We start from the raw sequence: 24,129 nt of genomic DNA, 5'->3' as shown, positions 1-24,129 counted from the left end.
ACACAAAGAAAACATGGCGAAAGAGGAAGAGGAGAGGCCCAGCAAGGAAGGGATGTGGTGAGACACTGGCACATCAAGTGAGCTGCACTCCCATAATCTCCAGGCTAGGAGATCCTGGTCTCATATTCTCCTTTGGTTTATATAAATTTTATTTATTTTTTTAGTTTTTTAAAATCATCAAAATAAAATATATACAATTAAATTATCTCATCAAAATTTAAATATACAATCAAACACATTTATTCAAAACTATCAGAACACAGATACATCCGTAACTATGAAGCCTAAACCTATTCCAAAATCCTAACTTCTATTGCGGATAATCCTATTCTTGATGAATTCTAACCTGGGTGAATCCTATTCTTGATGAATCCTAATCTGGATGAATCCTATAGTTGATGAATCCTATTCTTGATGAATGCTCTTCTTGGTGAATCCTCTTCTTGATAATCCTAAAGCCTAAATCCTAACTTGAAATATTCTTTGGACAGTCGGCAGCTTCTTCCTGATCTTGGAGAAAGGGCGCTTCTGGACTGCAGGCAAGGACTTTCCTGGTAAGGGAATAGTGGAAATGTCCAGAGAAAACTTCTTGGAAAGACTGTAGCCGGTCGTATCTGTGGAGACACAAAGTTTAACAGAGCCTGGAATGCAAACCTAAAGCATCTGAAGCTCCGTATTTCATGGGACAGATTCCTTGGAAGCTTCTAAACGGCTGCACAGGGAAACCTGCTCCTGCTGGCTGCAGCTTGAAGCAGACCAGGGGGAAAACCCTGCCCCACTTCCACAGAGCTGCCACAGGAACAGCCTGGCCTCTGGGCTGCCCTGGGACAGCAGGGAGCCCAGAGCCCTGTGCTCTCCAGCCATGGCTCAGCTGCACATGCACCCTGCTGCTGCTCTCCCTGCCCCACAGCTGAGCAGCCCTACAGCTCCACGGGGCACTGCCAGCAGCTCAGCTCATTGCAGGGCACGTGCAGGGCACAATGTGCACAGCCATTGTGTAATTCAAGCCAGTGTTCCCTGCCAATGTGCACAGCTTCTCTGGGCTGCCACAAGACCCTTCCCCCCAACAGAGAGCAGCCCAGCTCCCACCTCACCTCTGTGTGAGGCAGATCCATGCTTGGTCTTCACCTTGTCCTCAGTCTGCAGTTGCTTCAGGCTGATTCATGCTTAGTCTTCACCTTTTCCTCAGTCTGGGTTCACTTGAGGTTGATCCATACTTCATCTTCACCTTGTCATCAGTCTGCAGTTGCTTCAGGCCCCCCATGTCATGACTAGGAAGGGCAATGCTGATAACAGAGTGGGGGCAGATGCACAACAGAGTGGGGGCAGATGCACACCCTTCCTTAGTATTTTGTCATTTCTGGCACAGCTGAAAAGTCACGTCTGGTGGTGTCCAGCTCAGAAATTTGTCCGCTTTCTGGAGAACATCAAACCTTCACCAGCCCAGAAGGCTGTTGAGGTTTTCCTGCACGTGTGGAGGTGTGCTGTCAGCAAACTTAATGATCTGGCTGCCCAGTGCCTCACATAGGGCACAGGCCAGCTTGGTGACCACAGCGCAGACGTTGGCGCTTCGCACAGGCAGCGCCTTGTTCTCCAGGCAGGACCAGAGCACGGGCAGGGCGTAGCGCTCGACCGCTTCAGGGCTCCTGGCATGAGCCCATTCCACAAGCACTGCCGGGAGAGACACACAGCTGCTTACCCACCAGCCTCCATGCAAACAGGGATCTACCTCTGCTCTTGCTTCTTGGAAGCCTCTCGGGCCAAGATCAGTGAAAGCACACACAGCCCCGTGACCCAGAAATGGGCAAAGCCGCTGATCATCCTTGAAACACAACCACCAACCCCTCGGGACTAATATCTCCAACCAGAGCCTTGTACCTGTGGCAGACTTTGTACCTTTACTCAATTATTGCACAATTTCTTTCTGCATGAACAATGAATGAAACGTCAAATTGCCTTCTATTTCCATTAACAAGTTGTCTAAACCCACGTAGAAGATTTGGAAATGCACCCTAGAGAGACAATTGAGAGATTTCTAATAAAAGCAATGATTCCATTTTTGAAACTTTGATGTCAAGGGCCAAAAGTCTAATCTGGCTCTCCCCTTTGCTCCGTGGCACACAGCAAAGGGCAGTATTAGAACACACTTCAAAACTCCAGCCCACCAGAGATGGCTGCTACTTGACAGCTGGATGAGAACCACCACAGACTAGCTGGTGTCTTTGGCAGAATGCTTTTGTGGCTTCCAACAAAGAGCTGTTTCAAACCTCCAAGAAACCTCAGGGTGTCTTGGAGAATTACCCAGACCCATTGCCCTGGCATTTGCCCCGGCACTTGAGCATCTCCACATTTTAATGACATTTTCCCTCCCAATGTTAATAGCATTTCTTCTTACAACGTGCACTGAAATAGGGGCATAGAGACAGAAAAAAGCTACACAGGGGACTGAAATTTATCCAAAACACGAGGGTTTTCTCACATTGCCTCTGGAATCTGCTCTCTGCTCATTTTCTGAACTGAACTATACCAAACACAGACAAAAAGTGACTACCAACAGGCTCCTTGCATGGCAGATTTGGCTGAAAGATCAAAACCTGAAATGCTCAGGAGACCAGTCTTGTTTCCTGATCAGGCAAACTGTTATGTAGTAGCCATTTACTATTCTGTGGTGGAAGAAACTTCATTTCCTCTATGCTGTTAATCCACCAGCAGTCATCAACATTGAAAAAGCTCCTGAAAGTACCCAAAACCAATTTGGCTAAGCAGGAAAAGGGTTATGGTACCCATTCAAAAATGGGACTTCATTTGAGTTTAAATGCAATTAAAGGCATTGGCCACTATGGGACTTGAGAAGGGCCCCAGTGAGAGCTCAGCACCTCCTGATGTGGAGGAGCTACTCTACTGTCTGTTCACTGGCATTCCCTGTAAATACTCCCTCGGAGACCTCTTGGCTTAGAAGGGGAGGCCGTACCTGTGATACGCTCCGTGACATCCAGCAGAGCTTGGCCACTCAGTCGTCTCCATTGGTGGCAGAGCTCTTTCATCAGTGATACTTCATCTACAAGTGAAACACACGTTTCTATTCACTCTTCTGAGGGCATAGGAGAGAGAACAGTGGTGAGGGAAAGGGCAGGGGCAACCCCATTTTATACAATAAAGTCCATTTCTGCTGATTTTTGAATCCTTTTCTTCTTTCCTTCCAGCCTACTTGTCAGTGTTTAAAATGCCAAAAGAAAAGCTCTCCTTTCACATTTGTAAATCCAAAGTTGTCTGCTCTATCAGGAGCTATGTTAAAACATTTCACATCAGGGTCCTCGAGAGTTCAGTCACATGGAAGCAATGAAAAGGTTCTGCATGCCAGAGCCAAAAGGAAGAAGCCTATACTTGGGACACAGAAAGGCACTGAGTCAGGCAGTCCATGACTTCGCAGAGCAGCTGAGGTGGAGAAAGTGGAAACTCCCCTTGAAGACCTGACTCTTCAACACTCCATTGTTCAGCCATATTCCCCCAGTGTGGCATTTTCAGACCCGACATCAATCTGTGTGGCAGAAAAATTTACAGCTGCCCTTGCCTCTATAGGTATTTGCCATTTCCTTCTTGTCCCATGCAAAACAACGTGTGGAACAAGGCATCATTGACAGATGGATTTTGACCCATGTGTTATAAAGAAATGAACTTGATGAATCCTATGGTCCCCTTTGAAAAAAGAAGACAAAGAAGAAAGGTGGAAAACAGGCAGCTACTGCCTATAATGTAGAGCCTTCCAGGTGGCTGCTGTGCAGAAGCTCTGATGGGCCGGTGTCCCTTCATGCCTACAGCAAAGCTGTTCATTTGGCAAGTCAGACGGGGCCCAAGCAAACTCCAAAACCCCTTTGCCTCTGAATTGCAGCAAAGCTGTAGTCCAGGACTTGCTCTTCAGACCAGCAGCACAGAGCCAAGGGCTCCTGGGACTGTTGGGAAATGCTGCTGCACATTCCAGCCAGTTGGGGATGGTGCATAAGGACTGCACCTGCACAGCTTCTGGTGGGTGTCAGCTGGAGCATTCCACAGACAGCAACAGCTACCAAGGCACTCAGCGTTCTCTTGTGTCGGAGAGACAGAGACACAGGTGAGGAGAGTCCATGCCAGAGCTCAGCCTTACCTAAATGCACAACAGATTGGTCCAGTGCCGTCATAGCTGCAGCATGAACCCCGGGATCCTTTGAGTTTAGGTTCTTTGTTATGCCTTCAACCAAACGGATCATCAATGGGTTCATGGCATCCTGCAGCAGTCCTATGATTTCTGCCAGCGCCTCCAGCGCCTTCTGCTTCACTTTCTTATGTGTGTCACAGATTCTCAGGCCAAAATAATCAAAAATCTGTGAAGAGAACAAACAACATGAAAGCTTGATTAAAATGACCTTTTTTGAAGAGGCGATGTAGAAATGAGCACTCAGGAATCTAAAAGGTGAAAGTGATCCTTTCTCTCAGGTCAGCCCTTGCTTGCACATTTTCACTGTTTTCCTGTGGGCCACTCACTGGAATGGTTGCACAACCTCATGCTGCTTGAAAGATTTTCATCTGTTTTTAAGAGGTTTGGGTGGGGACAGAAAAGTTCCTATGGTGTTTCTCTCCACCTATAAATCATTAAATCAATTCCATTTATTAATTCAAAAGACTACCTTTGCTTTACAAGTATGGAAGCAGATGTTTACAATGCCCATTTTTTTATACAGTTGCCTCAAGTATTGAGGGCAGCTATGATTTTGCCTAAACTATGGCTGGAGGAGATCTAAGTTTTATTTTGTCTGTCTCAGAACCTGTGTCTGGAGAAGGGCAGGGCTCAGATCAACTCTTCCAGGATCCAGACCATTGCTCTGACTAACAGGTGGACTTGTGAAATATAATGTGCTGTACAGCTCTCATTCCAGCAGGTTCAGTCCCTTGACAGCCACATTATCAGGCACACTTTTCTGGAAAAAGGGGAAAAGCAGCTACAGGGAGGAGAAGGGATGGATCTGTCCTTATTTGTTTTCTTCCTTTCCAAAGAGAAAAAAAGGCCCCCCAAGAAGGGTGAGCACCATCTTTACCAAGAGGAATAGGGACGAGGATGGAAATGAGTTTTACCTGTGCAAGACAAGATGGAGTTCACAGAAGTATCCTTTTAAAAACATTTTGTTTAAACCAACCCAGCCTGATACTTCTCTTCCCCATGCAAACCCATTTTTTCTCTAGAAAATAATTGCCATGTCTTCAATGGCTCAATTCCCTCCACTTAACCCAACTGGGAGTAGGAGACAGCAGAGGTTACACCAGCAGAAAATTCTGCCATCATCTGATGAACAGCAGCAATAGGCACCTGCCAGACAAATACAGCTGGACTGAAATAACTTGTCCTGAAGCCTGGAGCTCAATTAATTTGTCTGGATAAGAAGGGCCAGTCTGTCCCAAACAGCCAGGATATAGTGCCAAGACACACTGAATTGAATTTACTTCTGCAGGCTTGGGAAAGGAGCTAAATGAAAGGAGCAATGAAGGTATCCTACATACTTGGACAATGTTAGTGGAGATGAGCTGGGGTCTGGTTTTGGACAGGTCTAGGAGGAGTGCCACTCCTTCCATCCGTGTCTGGAACGCCTTGGCTTCCAGCAGATGGTAAAGCTTCTGGAGCAGCTCCCTTTCTTCCACAGATGCAGGTAACGTGACCTGGGCTCTTGCACGGTGTAGGCGGCGTCCACCAGTGGCAGACTTTGCCCTGGAAAATAAAATCAAATTAGGATCTGTTTCTGATAATCCCTTCAGTTAATTGTGAGCCAAACATCTTGGGGAGCTTTCCTAATGATGTGATTTCAAGCTAGAAAATCATGAGGCTCTGAAGTGAAGAACAACGTGGACCTCATGACAATCATTATGGGAAACAATCTGCAAGTCACATTCTCCCAGTGCTCACGCAGGAAAACCAAGGATGAGATGCATCTGATCTAGCTTCAGATGGCTTCTAAGACACACAGGCCACGTTGCTTTGTGGGGAAAGAGAGACACTGCTTCCAAGTTTAAATGCCTCCTCATACGGGATGTGTGTGTCTTACAATAAGGAAACTCATCACTCTGGAGAAGTGTCTCTACAACCAGGCATGACAATCTGCAAAAGTAGCTCAGATGCATCTGAACAGATGAACAGGGGCATAGCTAAATGATCCAGAAAATCAGTAACAGAGAGAAAAACAGAAATCAGACATCCCAGAACTACGCTCACATTTCATTTGCTTCCCTAGAAACTAGATGCACAGCGTAACAAACCCACTGGGAATAATCCTCTTGGATCAACCTGTCTCTTCCATGAGAATGGGAAGATGCTGGGTATGCTACTGAGGCATGTGGTCACTTTCTTGCCACCGCTGAGCATGACAGAGCTAAATAAATCCCCTCTGTTGTCAGAGGAGAACAGTACAAGTAGCTCTGCCACTGGCATGAAGAGACAGCAAGGACCAAATTCCTGTCTTAAATGCTGATTGCAGCACAGGGCGAAAGAAACCAAACACGCTGTCCATCAAGCAAACTGTAGGAAGGACAGGAATCGCAAGACAAAAAGTCCACCTTGAGATACCTGTTGACCAAAATGGCTTAGGAATTGTCTTGCTCCTTACTACTCAAACTTGGTACTGCTGTTTGAGGGTAAGAAAACCAACAATCAGCTAGACCAAACCTCATGGAAGGGAACTGCTTGTTTGAGGAATGGCATCCTGCCTCTAGACTGGGACTTCTCATTAAAACACCCATCTAAAAAGGACTCCACTTGGATGAAAAAAAACCCTGGTTGAATTTACTTGTCTCAAGTCAGGCAGCAGAGACTTGGCCCTCTCTCCCAGCCTCCACAGCCCTGCCCTTGCCACTGCACTGGATCATCTGAACTGCAAGCAATGGGTGACTTTTTGTCGCCCAGTATTTGTGGAAAGCCCTCCAGAGAAACTGTGTTCAACACAATGCAGAAATAGATATTTTTTATCCTAGAGCATTTGTAGGGAAAGGAAACAATCTTTGGCACTGGTCATTTCCATCAGAAAGATGTGCCTGAGGAAGAGGCATGTGAAGTTTTTCATGGGCTTTGTCACATCTGGCAAAAGTGCTCAGTACCGTTTGCTAGGAGGTGATGTGGCCTGGGGCTTCTGGGAGCCATCATTCCTCTTCTTCACCGGCTCCTGCACAGGTGGGAGTTCAGCCTTGTTGTTTTCCATCCCCTACAGAGACACAGAGAAACCCCATCAATCTTTAGAATAGAACTAGGAAATTCCCTCTTTAAAACACCAGTTAGAACCAGGATCACTGCTACCAAGGCCTAGGGAAACATTTCCTAACTTACAGAAATAAACAGACCAGAGATTCAGTGATGCCAACTCTTTGTTTTTGGTAGCCCAAGGCAGGTTATGGGTGCTACCATACTGAGCTGCTGTCTAAAATCCCAAATTTATTAGTTTTGACCATAAATGGGAATTATGCAAACTGGTAGGCAATGAGTGGTCTTAAAGGAAGCAGCAGAAAGAACTGGACTCTTTGGGGGTGGGCCCATTGTGTTGGAAGTTGATTTGGTTCAACACTTATTCTCCCTGCCCCTGCATAAAGAAACACTCCCTTCTGTAATGTAGATAAAAAGAATAAAATCCCTCCCAATCAAAGAAATGATTTTCCACTGGATGCTGCTGAATTTACCAAGCTTCTTCCAGCTCCACAGGGCTTGACAGCAGGGCAGTATTCCTAAAAGACAGACAATAACTGTAGTAACTAGGATTGACTTGGACATCTTTTGTATATTTGGAAATTTTCTTGGTACTACTAAGAGACTTAGAGTCTCTTTTGCAAAGACTCTGTTATGTTCAGAAGCACTATTGTCACTTAATTGCTTTACTGAGGGCAGGGTAGGGAGAGTGCTGTGGGGGCTTACACATGAATATAAACCCATTTTCTTCTCTCTCCCTTTCCTCTTTGTGACCCATATTCAAAGTATTCAAAACCCCACTTTTCCCCTAAGAATACAGTTCCTCTGTGGTCTGCAGAAGAACAGGCTGAGGATTAACAGCTCATTTTCAGGAATAAAATGATTCAGCAAAAGAGGAATGAGATACAGACACATTCGGTATGTTGGATCTCCTATTAGCAGTGGCAATACTTGCACAAAGGAGACATTTGTCCTGCCAAGCACTTACTTTCTTCTTAATTCTCTTCAGGATATCTTCCAGGTCATGCGTTGAAAGAGATTGTTCCAAAAGCTTTTTAAATTTTTGATTACTAAGCAACATCTTCACCATCTCCTGTCCATAATGCCTAAGGAAGGAAGGAAGGAAACAAAAGAAAAGTGAACAAAGGAAGAGTGTTAACAGAAGAGGCTGATACCTTAAACTCATCGGGTGCAATGTTTGCATGAGAAGGCGTTACCTACACTCAGCAAAGAGGGAGATTTACCTCACTTGACACTGCACAGTGCTGTCAGCTGAACACAAGAGGCAAGAGGAGAATGTGGGGCAACAGAAAAATACCATTTCTCTCTGAAACTGGGGGCGTGCTTCTGTGGGATCAAAGGATCCCAGGCAACAAGGGAAACACATCTGCTTTGTTGTCAGAGCCTATTAGCAGTGTTCTGCTGCCCTTGCACATCCATTTTCCTTCCTTTAACTGGCAGGGAAGCCAGGACAAAACACCTCATCCTTGCTTTTGATTATTCTATACTATCTTTATGCACATGGGCAGTTAGTTGCTCTGGTGTTCTTGGCAGCTATTAATGGGAATTTCATCATCAAAGGAAGGGGATTTTGGTGGCTTGGGGTGATTTTGCCACTAGGAAACCACAATTTTCTTCAAGAAGAAATGTGGAGGTCACTGAGCCACAGATAATAGCACTCTAGAAATCTGCAGAAGAGGTTTAGAAAGACTGAATACATTGGCTAAAGACCTCTAAAATATTTCTAGGGAAGTCTTAAGTTAATGAGAAACAGATGTTTGGGATCCTTCAATGATGAACATTAGCCAACACTTTGGCTTTCTCTTGTGCACCTAAGGCCAAACAAAACTGTTGGACTGGCTAATCAGAGCTCTTGTGATCTCAGTAAAGAATCTTTCAAGTGTCACAGGAAGGTGGCAATGCTCCTTGCTGCCAACCTCAGGTTACCCAGTACAGTCATGTCCCCAGACAACCCAGAGCAGTGGTCACAGCACCAAGCCTGACAGAGCTCAAGAAGCGTTTGGACAATGCTCTCAGGCACATGGAGTGACTCTTGGGCTGTCCTGCACATGGCCGGGAGCTGGACTGCATGACCTACATGGCTCCCCTCCAACTCTGCATATTCCATGATTCTATGCCTCTTAGCCACACTGTGAGGTCACTTATTATTGCCTTGAGTTTCCACTCTTTCTGGTTTTAGCTTAAAGCCAAACACAAAACCGTTTTCCTGTTTTAGGAGGTGAAAGAAGATCATTACCTCGTGTCCTTGTGACTGTCCTGAGCGAGTGTCCCTGCCACCTGTGCCAGCCTCTCAGCCCTGGGTGTGCCTGCAAGCTTCGTGACTCCCATTTTCTCCATCAAGGACAGGAGGAGTTCGGCCGTACACTTCCGCGCCGGGACGTAGCGGCTCCTGGGAAGGAGAGAGCAAACCCTGGGACACAGGGAGAAGGAGCAGGAGCAGCACAGGCCTTGGCCACAGCCTGCTCCCTGTCCTTGCTGGGGGAAGGAGCCTGGCTTCTCCCTGCAGCTGCAGACACCTGTAGAAGGTTCTGTCCTCAGATAAACACAAAGTTAGCATTGTACAGAAGGGCTGTCTGCATGGAAAAGGGAAGCATTCAGTCTCCCTGCACTATCGGATGCTCAATTTCTTTCCCGAAGTTTACTTGGAGAAAGATTAAAGTAATAGATTACATATGAATTATTTAGAAATTAAGGATAATTCGTGCTGACCCATCAGAGGGCACCCACTACCCAGAGCTGCAGCAGGATGAGGCTCTTTCCACCCATTCATCCCCAAATCTGCAGACCCCTGGGAAAACACAAATGCAGAGAAAACACGCCGTGGGCCGTGAAGTTGAGGAATACCCAGCAATGCAGCCTGTTTCTTTTGTAAAGCTTGGCAAGGGATACGTCTGAGTGCTTTACCATATTCCAAAGCTGAGGAAAGGGTGGCAGTCAGTTTAGCAGCTTGTCCTATTCTAGAGACTGTCTCTTGGAAACTATCAGGCCCAGCACCAACACTTAAGGCATTATTTGCTTCAGCTGTCCCATGGCACTCAGCCGGTGAGGGTGCCTGGAAAGTGCTCCATCATCTCAGGGCTAACATGAAACATCAGTTTGAATAGAAAGCAGAGCTCTAAGGCCAGGACAGTCACACAAGACTCCTTTTGGCAGGAGCTGCACCTGCTGTGCGGGCTATGCCACACCCAGCACATTCTCCCTGATGTGCTCCATGCCCCAGCAAGTACCCTCCTTATTTCTCAGAAAGGAGAAATGAGGTTGATCAGAGAATCAAGTCACTGAGTCCACAGGAGATGCAGGATACAGGGCCCTTCCCTTCCACCATTCCTGTTCTCTCTGTCATCCCTTCCCTCACCCACACACTAGAAGGTCAAGAATATCACAGAAAGAAGAAGAACCTACTTGACTCCATTGTCCATGAGAGCAGTCATTGCTCGTGTAGGAGTCACGTTCTCTACCATCATCCCCAGGCTCTGACAGGCTGCCTTCTGAATAAACTCTGGGGAGTTCCGCAACATGTGGAGAAGGACTGCAGCAATCTGATCCACCTCGGAGTCCATGTCCTTCCCCAAGATCGCAAAGAGCTCTCCCAGAGTGACAATTGCAGAGCAGGACACGTTGGACCGGAGGTTGGTCACCTGGGGAAGTCATGAGGGGAAACATAAGCATCACCTTGAAAAGAAAACCAGTTTCCTTAGACAAAACTCCCAGGAAATCACAACACGTCCCACTGTGTATAAAAGCACAGTAGGAGCAGAAGAGCCCAAGCACAGAAAGGCACTTACTCTGGCACCAATTTCTGGCCACACCCCTGCTTACTGCAGGCATGAAAAATAGGCTTTACTAAACTGTTCCACTTAACCCTTCTATAATGTCTACTGCTTTGATTTTAGGCCCTTTTATTTGAAAAACATAGAAGCAAAATATAGGAAGGGCTGCTTTCAAACCATAAAGGCACAAGGCATAAAGATAAAACAGTCAGATGCTCCTGTTCAAAAAAGCAGCACCTGTAGTTGAAGCACCCAGGCAGAAAACAGAAAACACAGGCTCAGGTCTACAGACTCATTTGCAGTGTTCAATTACAGCTTGAGCAGAGATTGGGACTCTGGTATATCATGTCATTAGTGTCTCTTTTCTGCCTTGCATTATAATGGTACCTCACTCACAGACAAGTGTCAGATACCCGACCTGCCAGTAAATACAGCTACATGTACACACAGATCCTACAGATGGCTGACAGACATTACAAATAGAAGGTCTAAAACTAGAAATGAAGGCAGTCCCTGAGCACACATGGAGATGAACAAGCACATATTCTACTCTACAAGCTGTGTATCAAGTATGGGGGACAATTCAGAGCAATGTTCTCACCTCTCTGGTAACTGCCAAGCAAATCTCATGAAGTCGACAGAGCAGGACTTCTGAATGGGACTCAGCCAGCAGTGTGATGTTCAAGAGTCCCTTCTTCTTCCGTTCCCTGAAAGGCAAGTACAAAAAAGATTGATTTTTCTCTCTACCCAAGCACTTGGCAGCACCCTTTGAAATCACCAGGCTGGCAGCTCAGTCAAAGCATGGCAGGTGCTTTTCAAGGAGTACTTAATGAAATCGTGGAACACATTGCCACAGGATGCTGTGGCTGTCAAAAGCGTACACAAATCCAAGAGGCAAAGAGAGGGCTTTCAGACTCTTCATTTGTGACCTTTCTGAAAATCTCTGCTATGAAGTCCCTCTGTCATCACTGCTTCCTAGAAGCTGTGAGGCCAGGCCATGCTGCTGGTTCTTGTCACCTCCCTGTACCTGTCCCTGAGACACAGTCCCATTGGGCTGTTACTGGGACATTTTCCTTCTTTGGCAGCCCCAGCAGGCAGTTCAGCACTGAGAGTCTGCACTGGCACTCTGGAGCTGAGTTTCTACTCTACAGTCGAGGCCTGTGTGTCACCCACTCCACCTCACACGTTCCCCAAAAAAGCAGCAGGATGTCCCAGAAGATTAAGATTCCACCCCTGGGCAAGAACTGTTAAAACTCTGGCTTTTCCCAGAACACTCCGACCTAAAACAATGCCCACAACAGCAAAGTGTTATTGAAAAGGGGCAAACAACTCCATCTCTCAGCACTTGCTTTGTGCAGGCCCTCAGCTACAGGAAGGTGTGTGAGGCATCAGGGCTGCAGCCAGGGCTGGCAACTGATCCCACAGGCACCCCTGAGTGTCATCAGGACCCCCACACCTGCAGAAGCTCTCTGCACCTCCCAGGACATCAAAGAGAATGGGGAAGAGAAAGCAGAAGAGAAAGGGCAAAGCAAAGAAGACTGCACAAGGAGATGCAACGTGGCTAATTTTTCATGCTGTGAAATTTTTCATTCCCTGTGAGAATGAAGCATCCACCAGTGAGTGGATGCTAACCCGGACATCAAAAAGACAACCAATATCACCTAACATTTGTAAGGGTATCACCTCTGGGCCTCCTTCTGTCTGTGTAGAGTTTTGGGACACATTGTGAGTATTGACAAAACATCTCAAGCCCATATGATTCCTTGAGAAGGAAAAGTTGAATTGCAAAAGTGCAAGATTCCCAGAGGATTTTATTTCTCTTTCCTTCTCTTCTGCCATGAGCCCTTCAGGAGTAATGGTAGGCAGAAGGACTTGAAGGCACAACTCAGTCCATTTCTCAAAAAGAGGAGCTGCCTGGAGCAGCTTCTGGGACTCGCATGCAGGAGTCCCTGCCATTGCTGTCAGCAGTGGGAGCAGAGAGGAATCTTACTCAGTCCCACTGGGCCAGTGGCCCAAGGCACCCAAATCTCTACACTCAAAACTGCTGCCATCCTGCTTCTGCCTTCAGCCAGCAAAGCATCTCGTCCCACAGCTTTCTCTCTTCCCTCAGTATTTCCTTTGCAGCTCCATGTTGCATCAGCCAAAGCCAGGAAACAGCATGGACCTGCTGCAGTTGGAGCAGTGCTGCAGAGCAAGGCCAAGAAAAGGCTGCTCTCCACTCTTTATCCTCTCATAGCTCCACAGTGGTTTCAGCAGTGCCCTTTGGCCCTCTGGGCTCTCGGGGCTCAGAGGCACCAGCAAGACTCTCTTCTGACCGACCTCAACGCCAAGAGGGACACAGAGTGATGGGGCCTTTCTTACCAGTCGTCGCTGCCCAGCAAGGACAGTGCCTCCTGCAAGGCCTGCTGTGGGTCCGAAAAGGCTCTGTCCTTCTGCCTGTGCCCACGGAGCGGCTCCTCTCGGCGCAGGGCACCAGTGGCTGTCTGCGAGGTCACTGCAAGGACAGGGTCGGCCATGGGCGCTGCAGGCCCGGGCAAGGCACCCGCCATGGAGCGGCCTGCAGCCCATCTCCCAGCCAGGGTTCCCTGTGGCACACACTGCCACTGGGGCACAGACTTCCCTGCTCTCTGGATCATGGGGCTCCCTGCTTTCTCTCAGCCTCCCCAGCTGAGCACAACTCCAGACTAAACCTGACAATTGCCCCACAGCCCCAGCTCCAAATGCCACAGGTGCCACAGCCAGCGGCAGGTTCCTGAGGCCGCAGAGCTCCCACTCCCTGCCAGGCAGTGCCAACAGCAGGAATGGCCAGCCCAGGAGGGAACCCCTCAGGTGCCCCTCTTGTCTCAGCACCTTGATTTCCCACAGCCCTGAGGACAGGAGGTCTCGGCAAGTCCCTGAGGAGAGACCTGCAGCTGCCTCGTGACAGCACCAAGCCAAGCCTGAAGAACCCAGCCCTGCTGGGCCCAGCTCAGTCCCCAGGGAGCAACAACCAGGGAACAGCCACACCTGACCCTTCACACCTGACAGTGCCTCTGTTTCTATTGACTTCAAATATTCTAGACTACCAAGCTGGAGTAACTCCAAAGTAGATTTGCTGTTCATTCTCAGGACACACTATGAACCCAAGATCCCGGCTGTGCTGGCTGAGGCAGGAGGCAGTTCGTGCTCCTTTTGCAAGGACAAACCCCTACAGGAAAATGCTGCCACGGAGCAGGCTTACCTGAGGAGCTGCATGGGAAGCTGCCATCTCCAGGGAGGGTGGGCGTACTGGGCTGTAAGGGCACCGTGTCCTGCTTTCTCACGACCGTTTTCTTCATGGCGCTACCAGGGTCTTTTCTCTGTACACTGGGAGCTGTGCCATTGATAGGTGGTAGGCTGAAGCCTGCAGGGACCAAAGAGGAGCCTGTAAGTGGAGAGTGCTGGACGGGGTGACGATGGAAAAGGCCAGAGAAGTTGCTAGAGCTGGGTAACATTCTTTGTTGTCCCAAAGAACTTCAAGTATAACAATGGCACACTAACATGGGACAGTGATCACAGAATCCCAGAGGAGTTTGGGTTGGAAGGCACCTTTAACCACCATCTATCCAACCCCTGTGAGCAGGGACATTGTCTAGATCAGGTTTCTCAGAGCCCTACGTAAACTGGCCCTGAACACCTTCAAGGATAGACCAACAACAGCTTCCCTTGGCAAATCCTGCCAGCTTTTCATCCCCTTCATTTAAAAAAAAATTCTCCTTAATATCTAATGTAAATCTGCCCTCTTCTAGTTTAAAAGCAAACTGCAGTGACGCTTCTCCTAAGAAACAAAGAAAACCCAGAGTATTGCTTTGCTTTTGTTCTCCTGTTCCAGAGGCAGGCAGGGAAGTTACCAAAGTGCAGATAGCCTGGTGTGATGCCCTCGGGCTGAGTGCTGCCCCTGAGGGCCCCGCTGCCGCCCTCGGGCAGCGCTCACAGCCCTGCAGGCTGAGCCCCTCTGCCAGGATTCAGTGGGGAACGCTGCTTGCTCCTGGAGCTACAACAGAAGCACTGCCTGGGGCTTCAGCACAGCTCTACAGCACCAGCTCCTCAGCAGGGAGCGGCAGGAGAAGGATCTCTGGTGTTTTCATCAGAAGGAATGGAATTTTGTTCCTTCCAGGTTGCAGCCTGGTTGAAAAAGATCCTTTTGGCCTCACCTTCCCTGGAGGCTGCTCTCCAGGAGAGAGTCTGAAGCCCCAGTGTACTTTGCAAGACAGAATTTTCTACTCTGAAAGACTTTACAAGTGGAGGTGGGAAGCTAATATTCTGTTACTGACTCAATGAGGCCATGGGCAAGACACTTCATGTCTCTGTCTTTTTCTTTGGGAAACAGAATTAAATCCTAATGCAAGCTTCTTACTCAGATGCAAGCAGAACAGCCCCCCCAGTCTGATTGCAACATTGTGCAAAGGGCAAGCAAGTGGTCAAAAAGGACCACTACAAGTGTAGCCACCACTTACTTGCTTCAGCTGCATCCCCAGGCTCAAATGTCTCTGGAGGAAGCTGCAAGGATTTTTCATTTTGTCTCCTCTTCATCTCTTCCATCAAAATTTCCATTTTCTTCAGCTCCAAGTTCTCTTTAGCCAACCTGCACAATTCAGCGCGGGTCTAGGTGCAATGGAAACACATCACAGACTGTAAGCAGAGACACACCAAGTAGACACAACATCTCATCAGGAGCACAGAGTGCACAGAGTGCCATAGTCTTCCATGCAGCTCCATATCCATTCCAATAGTTTCAGAGGAATGTCTCCCATGCTCACCTTGGCAATTACACACAGTGAGGTGGAACACTTCACTGCCACAACCTCACACTGCTGCAACTGCAACCTATGTCAGGAAGCCCTGCTTGAAGCATGAAAGTCATAGGAGTGCTCCAAGACAGATGAAGAGCTCACATGATAGTGAGCAGGCAGTGCAGTTCCTACAGGCCATGGCAGAAGAATGAAAACCATGTGCAATACCCAGCAAGGAGGGGGAATGGCTGTTGCTTAACACTCATGGCCAGGAATTGCAGCTGTTTCTCACTTCCTGGCTTCTGAAGGACTCAGCTCTGAAGGACTAGGTCTCTGAGGCCAGCAGACCAAAAGGAGGAGTCTTGTGAAAACAAGTTGCACAAACGCTGATGTTAATGAGCAGAAAACTTGAGAATGAGAGGGCTGTGAGATACAGCCACAAAGGTAACCAGGAAAAAGCAAACTCTCCCATTTTAGTTTGCAGCCTTGCTTACACTCAATATTAGAGTCTTTGCTTCTCTGCATCCAAGGATGCACTTCTCCCACATTCACTGATGTCTAGCATGATCTGCCATTCCGAACTTCTCTAAACCAGCCTTTGCACATAAAGAATGCTTCTGGTGTGACCTTAGCACCATCTCCAAACCAGTCACCTTGGCACTACTGGAAACAGCCAAGCAATTGCTCTGTAGCTGTCAAATACATTCCCAAGAGAATCCCCATCCCCCAAGGAGTGGAAGATTATGATTTTCAGTGACATTTTGGGCCAAGCACTAAACAGCCACTGGAAAGGAAGTCTGCTCATCCCTGTTCTTATCCCTTACCTTTCCAAAGCTGTCCCTCAGCTCTTTGTCACTCCTAAGACCAGGACTGCTGGGATGATCTGTCTCCTTGGCCTGACTCAGTGAGAGGCCTGGGAATGGAAGCAAAGGTTCCTGTAAATCTCTGGCACCACGTGTTGGAGGCAAAAGAAGCTTAGCTTTCCCCATGAGATGTGCCCAGTATTCTGCAATCCTGTATTTGCAGGGAACAAAGTTCTCATCCAAAAGTTCCACTTTTGCTCTCCTTCCTCGTTCCAGGGGTTTATTCTCTGCTTTCTTTTCAGCAGAGACATCCAAACCCAAATAAACATGACCTATCTCAAAATAATTTTGATCTTGGCTGATATTGACAATTCAAAATGTCCTTAATAGAAATAGCTGATGGCCGGTCATTCTGAAACACTCCCCAAGAGAGCTGGTAGAACTAGGAGAACTAATTCTTCACATGGTTTCACAGAGGATAAAATCATGTAGCAGTCAAGCACTATGAGAGGTAAACCTGTCTTAAAACTGGATTCTATCACCCTGCAGAATGATTGGGTCAGTAACAAAAGAAAGACCGGAAAGGATGAATGACAGAAGTGATTTATAGTCCAGAATTAATCCAGAAAAAATGTCATTTACTTACTGAGGACTACCGCTGCCTAGCTGCAGTAAGCATTGCAGTTGCATATACACAATTAAGGAGTCATTCCAAAGGTGCCATACTCAGGATGTGGCAGAACAAACCCTGAGCAAAGGGACCAGGGGATCTGAGCCCTTTTTCTGCATCAGCAGAATTAGTTCTCTAAGTCTCATCTCTCCTATCATTACACAACCAGAGATGCCAAAGGAACTACAACAGTGTCATTGAGGCTTACAGCTTGAAAGCAGTGGATGACCCAGATGCACCAGAGACTGCATTTTGTCTGGCACAATTCCACTTGTCAGGGATCAGGAAAGGCAGGGACAGGGACAGGAGGCATCTCCTCCCCAGCCTCAGCCTGCAGCACTGACACAGGCACAGACAGCCGGGGAAGAGATTTGTCATTAGGAATCTGCCACAGGTGGCTTTGGGCTTGTGCTGTCAGAGGATGACAAACTCACACCCTGCCTAGGCTACAACCATTTGGAAGTCTCCTTCTCCTTCACTGGAAAATTCAAAAGGACTTTCATCATAGGAGGTATCCCTATTCCTTACAGTGCAAAACAAGGAATAACCAAGTGCAGACCAAAAATCCATGAATCTCCATCAAATCTCAAAGGGTTCAGACCAGAAACTACCTCAAGGAATGGTTTACTCCTTCAAAAGCAGGAGGAAGGAGTGGAAACATTTCTCATTTCATACTAAATTCCTTCATTTTCTACTCTAATTTTGACACAAGAAAGCCTGCAGGGAGATAAAACGCATGAACAAGAAGGAGAGGAATGTTTTCTTTTCCTGAACAGCACATCCAGGAGCCAAGGTACCCCTCCAGCTCCTGCCATTCAGCATTTCACAGTGGAAGAATTTTCACTGCAACACCAGAGAACACTCCCAGTCATTGGGCTCTGGGAGAGTCCACTGAGCCCATCAAGAAAATGAAATTAATTTAAAGATATCTTTAAATGAATGTGTTTTATCCAAGCTTTCCAAGTGTCACCTCTGAGTCAAGATCCCAATGATCATTTTAGGATAGATATGCCCTGTACCCACCTGCATGCTCCGGGGTCTTCTCTTGGCTTCTGCTGCTGGGTCTTGCCCTGGAGAAAATGGAAGACAAAAAAACATATGAGGAGCTAGAAGGAGATGGGAGGAAATGGGTGTACCATGCAAGGAGGCAAAGCTTCTTAGCATGGTCACTGTGATGAAGGAAGAATTGCAACCCCTAAACCCAAATATGATTCATTGTCCTTAAGCTTTCAGTTCCTGGAGTCACACAGAACTGGCCAAGCTCTGGCTGAAATAACAGCCAAGTCCAGCTGGGGACCCATCCTGAGACACTTTGAAGGCCTGCCTCCTCTTCCCCAGCACCACCTCTGCTCTTAGGGCATTGCTCTTGGGTTTGACGTCAAATTGGATGGGCAAAATGCGGAACACTCAGAGGTTTGCCTAAATACATGGGAGACTGTGCAAAACCACCACAGGAGATGGCAAGAGTGAGGTGAAGAGAACACTGGAGCAGCAGACACCTTGGCTTACCTCATCTCCTGGGACTCCTGCAAATCCATCTGGAGAGAGCTGTGTACCGACCCAGCAGCACTGCCCACAGGGGGAATTCCCGCCTTGCGCAGACGAGGAATCAAAGATTTTCCCACTGATCTCTTCTTCATTTCCCCACCAGTGGAGCACAGCAAGGAGGTCTGGAAAGAGTAGAACTCAGTGCTCAGATCAATCATCCACACTTGCCCCCTTTGATGCCTCAAGAATTTTATCAATGCTCTTAACAGGGGCCTGGTAGGAAAAGTCAAACTGATGCAGCAGCTTGGCTGTGGATTGGGAATGCAAAGCGAAATGGGAGAGACCATGTCCCACATTTCTGAGCTCTCCCCACCTTCTCACTTCCCTGGAAATGCAACTACATTCCCAGCTGGCATCCGCACGTTTGACATCAAGGTGTTCTGGGGTGCCACTGCCTCCACTGGCCTTCTGGATGCCATGGCAGTGGGTTTAGATCACTGTTCTCTCCCTGCCCCTAACGTGTCTCACAGCCAGTGCTGATCTCCAGCCAAGTCTCCACAAAGCCATTCTGCAGCATGTCCAAACCTGCTTGTCTCAAGCCCCTCATTTCTGCTGCTGCTGCCCTTCCCTCCTACACTTCCCCAGCAGCCTTAGAGCCCAGATGCTGCTGCTGAGCTCTCGGGATGCTCGCTGCTCTCCAGCTCCCACACATCCATCATCTCAGCCTCACTGCCATTTAGGAAGTTCAGCAGAGCTCCCTGCCCTGCTGCTCTCTGCAAGGTCTCTGCCTGCCCAACTTGCTCCAGGGCCCCCATGCCCGGGCCAGGAATGGGGGAGGAGGCTGCAGGGGCAGATGCCCACCCATGCTTAGTATCCCATCATTTCTGGCCCCGCTAGAGAGCCAAGCCAGGACCTGTTCAAAATTCAGTGAAAGGGTCAGTTCCTGTCAGGGAAGAGGTCTCAGAGCTCTGCTGACAGCACATGAAATGAAAATTTAGCACAAAGGACTTAGCTTGGTCTCCTTACCTCTCTTCCTTTTCCCTCTGCTGTGAGCTCCTGGTTTTTTCTACTGTCCTCATCCCAGACATTGCCAGCATTCCCAGTCTCCTGCTCTCTGCTGCACATCTTGCTTGGCATGGCAGAAGGAGAGCTCCTCTGGATGGGGGGCAATGGCTGGGAGGGAAGGAACAGCAAGGGACTTGCCAGGGAAAACCTCTTGGCAAGAGGGTAGCCAGTCAGAGCTGCAAAGTGGAGACACAAAATATAAGAGAGTCCACAAAGTAAATCTAAATCATCTGAGGCTCCGTATTTCATGGGACAGATTCCTTGGAAATTTCTAAATAGCTGCACAGGGAAACCTGCTCCTGCAGGCTGCAACTTGAAGCAGACCAGGGGGAAAACCCTGCCCCACTTCCACAGAGCTGCCATAGGAACAGCCTGGCCTCTGGGCTGCCCTGGGACAGGGCACTCCACCACCAGAGGACACTCCCAGTGACTGGGCTCTGGGTGAGTACACTGAGCGCATTAGGAAATTGAAATACATTTAAAGATATCTTTAAATGAATGGGTTTTAACCAGGTTTTCCAAATGCCACCTCAGTGTCAAGACTAGAAAGGCCACTTTTGGACAGACATCCCTGTACCCACCTCCATACTCTGGGGTCTTCTCTTGGCTTCTGCTGCTGGGTCTTGCCCTGGAGAAAATGGAAGACAAAAAAACATATGAGGAGCTAGAAGGAGAAGGGAGAGAATGGGTGTACCATGCAAGGAGGCAAACCTTCTTAGCATGGTCACTGTGACGAAGGAGGAATTGTAACACATAAACCCAAATATGATTTATTGTCCTTAAGCTTTCAGTTGCTGGAATCACACAGAACTGGCCAAGCTCTGGCTGAAATAACAGCCAAGTCCAGCAGGGGACCCATCCTGAGACACTTTGAAAGCCTGCCTCCTCTTCCCCAGCACCACCTCTGCTCTTAGGGCATTGCTCTTGGGTTTGACATTGGATGGGCAAAATGCGGAATACTCAGAGGTTTGCCTAAATACATGGGAGACTGTGCAAAATCACCACAGGAGATGGGAAGAGTGAGGTGAAGAGCACACTGGAGCAGCAGACACCTTGGCTTACTTCATCTCCTGGGACTCCTGCAATTCCATCTGGGGAGAGCTGTGCACAGACCCAGCAGCACTGCCCACAGGAAAAATTCCTGCCTTGCGTAGACGGGGGATTAAAGATTTTCCCAATTGTCTCTTCTTCATTTCCCCGCCAGTGGAGCACAGCAAGGAGGTCTGGAAAGAGTAGAACTCAGTGCTCAGATCAATCATCCACACTTGCCCCCTTTGATGCCTCAAGAATTTTATCAATGCTCTTAACTGGGACCTGGTAGGAAAAATCAAACTGATGCAGCAACTTGGCACAGGATTGGGAATGCAAAGGGAACTGGACAGGGAGAGACCATGTCCCACATTTCCATGCTCTCCCCACCTTCTCACTTCCTTGGAAATGCAACTACATTCCCAGCTGGCATCCACATGTTTGACATCAAGGTGTTCTGGGGTGCCACTGCCTCCCCTGGCCTTTAGGATGCCATGGCAGTGGGTTTAGATCACTGTTATCTCCCTGCCCCTAAGGTGTCTCACAGCCAGTGCTGATCTCCAGCCAAGTCCCCACAAAACCATTCTGCAGCATGTCCAAACCTGCTTGTCTCAAGCCCCTCATTCCTGCTGCTGCTGCCCTTCCCTCCTACACTTCCCCAGCAGCCTTAGAGCCCAGATGCTGCTGCTGAGCTCTCGGGATGCTCGCTGCTCTCCAGCTCCCACACATCCATCATCTCAGCCTCACTGCCATTTAGGGAGTTCAGCACAGCTCCCTGCCCTGCTGCTCTCTGCAAGGTCTCTGCCTGCCCAACTTGCTCCAGGGCCCCCATGCCATGGCCAGGAATGGGGGTGGAGGCAGCAGGGGCAGATGTCCACCCATGCTTAGTATCCCATCATTTCTGGCCCCGCTAGAGAGCCAAGCCAGGACCTGTTCAAAGTTCACTGAAAGGGTCAGTTCCTGTCAGGGAAGAGGTCTCAGAGCTCTGCTGTGTCCTGGGTTGACTATATGATGCTTTTATCCCCAATTGTCTTGTTCTGTTTATACCGAATAATAAGTTTTACACCTTTAAGACTCTCTTCCAGACAGTGAAGAGGGGAGGGAAGAAGCGCGCAGTTTGTTTTCAGACTGCTCTCACTCCTCCTCATTCCTGCTCCTGGACTGTGTTGTCTGCGGATGGACAGACAGCCGGACAGAGCGCCTTTTCCCCTTTTTTTCTGCTTTTAGTTAGTTTTAGCTAGCTGAGGCAAAGAAGTTCCCTGGACTGTGATTTTTTTCCTTTTTCCTTGGACCTGTTCAACCCTGCTCTGGACTGAACACCCAGAAGAGCACCGGCAGCTCCACCTGTGGCCCCCTGGCCGGGCCTGGGCCGCGGCGTTTCCAGCACCAGAGACTGGTCAAAGACTGAGTGAGCCAAGCTGCAATCCGGGGAGGGGACTGTTCTGAGTTTGCTTTCTTTGGAGCAGTGAGAAGTTTTATTGTTTAATATTGTTTGGGTCCTATTGTTTAATAAACAGGTTTCTTTCCACTTTTTCTCCAAGGAGATATTTTCTCCCGAACAGGTTAGAGGGGGGAGGGGCAATTGAATCTGCTTTTGTAGAGAAGCCCCTTTGGGGGTTATCTCCCAAACTTGCCCTAAACCAGGACACAATGCCACCCAGACAGACAGTGCCCAGGGAAGCAGTGCCCATAAGGAGCCCAGAGGAGTCCAAAACAGCACACAAACTCTCTTTCCACACTCTGTGCCTCTTGACTGCCTCTGCTTGGTAGCTTTTCTTCTTCAGCTTGCATGACGGCAATTTCCCCCTTCATCTCAAGCAGCCTTTTCTCCTGCTCCCTCTGTACCTCTGCCAGGAAGTTTGCCCGTTCCTCCAGCTGCTTCCGTGCCTCCACATGCTGCTCTTCCAGTTGTCTCTCCTGATGAGGGGAACAGACAATTCCTGATGAAGTCCAAGCAATGCTCCCCATAGAAAGAAATGGAAGCTTCATCCCTCCAACAACCCCCCCACCTGGAAAGTGCACATGAGTCATGACTTTGTGCCCTCCAGCAATGCTGTTCTAACCCAAAATGTAGAGGGAGTGTCAGCAGGTGGAAGGAAGGAGATGCCACCTTCCTTCCCTGCTCTCATGGCTGCCTGTTTTCTGGCCCCTCTCTCCTCAGCATTTCTGCCTGTTCTCAGAGGCTCGGTGCTAACATTCCCCCTGCCCTTTCATCAAGGAAGAGCTGCACATGGACTGCAGGATGAGGATGAGGCCAGCGCCTCAATGATCCAGTCACAAGGCAGGCCACCAGCTGAAATACCAGCAACACAGGGCCTCTTGCATATGATTCAGGCCCAAAGACATCTGTCCACCATGGGAGGACTGAAAGTCCAGTTGCTGGGACTGCAGTTGGCAGCAAGGTCAGCAGCCGCCTGCTGCATGGCACAAGGCTGTGGGCAAGATCCTGCCCCTTCGCTGCCATGCTTTGGGTGGCGACCACCCAGCCTCCTGGGGAACTTGGCTCATGCCCATCCTCAACCTGTGCATGCATATTCTGTCCCAGCATTGTCCTCTGGCTCTTCACAGGCCTTCAAGTATGAGCCCTTGAAGGCCCCTGCTGCCTGGCCCAGCAACGTCTGGCCTACAGCAGATGCTTGTGGCCATGTCACATACTCAGGCTGCTCTTCTGCTGAGACAGCCCACCAAACCTGCCTGAAATCTTCAGGGGCCTCTTGTTTCTTACCAGTTCTTGCATGAGATTCGTTTTTTCCTCTTCCTGGGCAGACTGCCAGAGTCTCAGAGCCTTGCAGCACTGCTCTTGTGCCCAGCGGAGCTGTTCAGCCATGTCTTCACATTGCTGCTGGCTGAGAGCTCTTACAGCCAGCAGCTCACGACGAAGGCCCCTCACATCCTCTGCAAACATGACACACAGCAGCAGTCAGACACTCCACAAGCAGAGCAATCTGCTGGCCTTAAGCCCTTCCAGTTTCAGGCAAGGAGGGACCTGCCCTCAGCTGCTTCACTGCTCAGAAGCCCTGCGCACAGAGCTGCCTTCGCAGCCACTGCACTGGGCAGGGCCATCAGCAGAAACAAAGCGCACCAGGCTCTCACCCAGTATCGCCTCCTTGGCCTGCCTGGCCCTGCGCACTTGGGCTTCCACACGGCTCCTGGCCATCTCCAGCTCCCATATGTGCTGCTGAGCCTCCAGCAGGCTGCTTTGCAGGCTCTCCTTCTCTGACCTACAAGGCGTGAAGATGAAGAGCAATTGCTCCTGGCACACAGGGGCAGCTTCTCCAGTAAGATGTGCCTTAAGATCCCTACACCTTAGTATGCAAAATAGCTTGCATGGAAACTCAGA

At 48.8% G+C, this 24,129-nt stretch overlaps 1 protein-coding gene across 1 annotated transcript in view; it reads right to left on the bottom strand.

Annotated features, from left to right (window-relative positions):
* Positions 1-216: 216 nt before the first annotated feature.
* The window catches only part of LOC135289658 (TOG array regulator of axonemal microtubules protein 2-like), a 311,721-nt gene continuing 287,808 nt past the window's right edge, over positions 217-24,129 (bottom strand). The window contains exons 10-29 of the mRNA XM_064403442.1: positions 20,823-20,983; positions 20,342-20,388; positions 19,722-19,936; positions 18,717-18,877; positions 18,231-18,277; positions 16,559-16,647; positions 15,459-15,606; positions 14,204-14,365; positions 13,345-13,477; positions 11,585-11,690; positions 10,616-10,851; positions 9,450-9,602; positions 8,181-8,298; positions 7,687-7,731; positions 7,114-7,217; positions 5,530-5,734; positions 4,142-4,358; positions 2,972-3,058; positions 1,095-1,671; positions 217-614 (exon numbers count right to left, since the gene is read on the bottom strand). Coding sequence (XP_064259512.1) covers positions 1,436-1,671; positions 2,972-3,058; positions 4,142-4,358; positions 5,530-5,734; positions 7,114-7,217; positions 7,687-7,731; positions 8,181-8,298; positions 9,450-9,602; positions 10,616-10,851; positions 11,585-11,690; positions 13,345-13,477; positions 14,204-14,365; positions 15,459-15,606; positions 16,559-16,647; positions 18,231-18,277; positions 18,717-18,877; positions 19,722-19,936; positions 20,342-20,388; positions 20,823-20,983 — 2,670 coding nt within the window. The 3' untranslated portion in view covers positions 217-614; positions 1,095-1,435. The remainder of the gene's footprint in view (positions 615-1,094; positions 1,672-2,971; positions 3,059-4,141; positions 4,359-5,529; positions 5,735-7,113; positions 7,218-7,686; positions 7,732-8,180; positions 8,299-9,449; positions 9,603-10,615; positions 10,852-11,584; positions 11,691-13,344; positions 13,478-14,203; positions 14,366-15,458; positions 15,607-16,558; positions 16,648-18,230; positions 18,278-18,716; positions 18,878-19,721; positions 19,937-20,341; positions 20,389-20,822; positions 20,984-24,129) is intronic.

This window comes from Passer domesticus, chromosome Z, assembly GCF_036417665.1.
Source record: "Passer domesticus isolate bPasDom1 chromosome Z, bPasDom1.hap1, whole genome shotgun sequence".
NCBI lineage: Eukaryota > Metazoa > Chordata > Aves > Passeriformes > Passeridae > Passer > Passer domesticus.
Note: the sequence above shows the minus strand (reverse complement) of the source record. Positions and strands in the feature narration are given on the sequence as shown.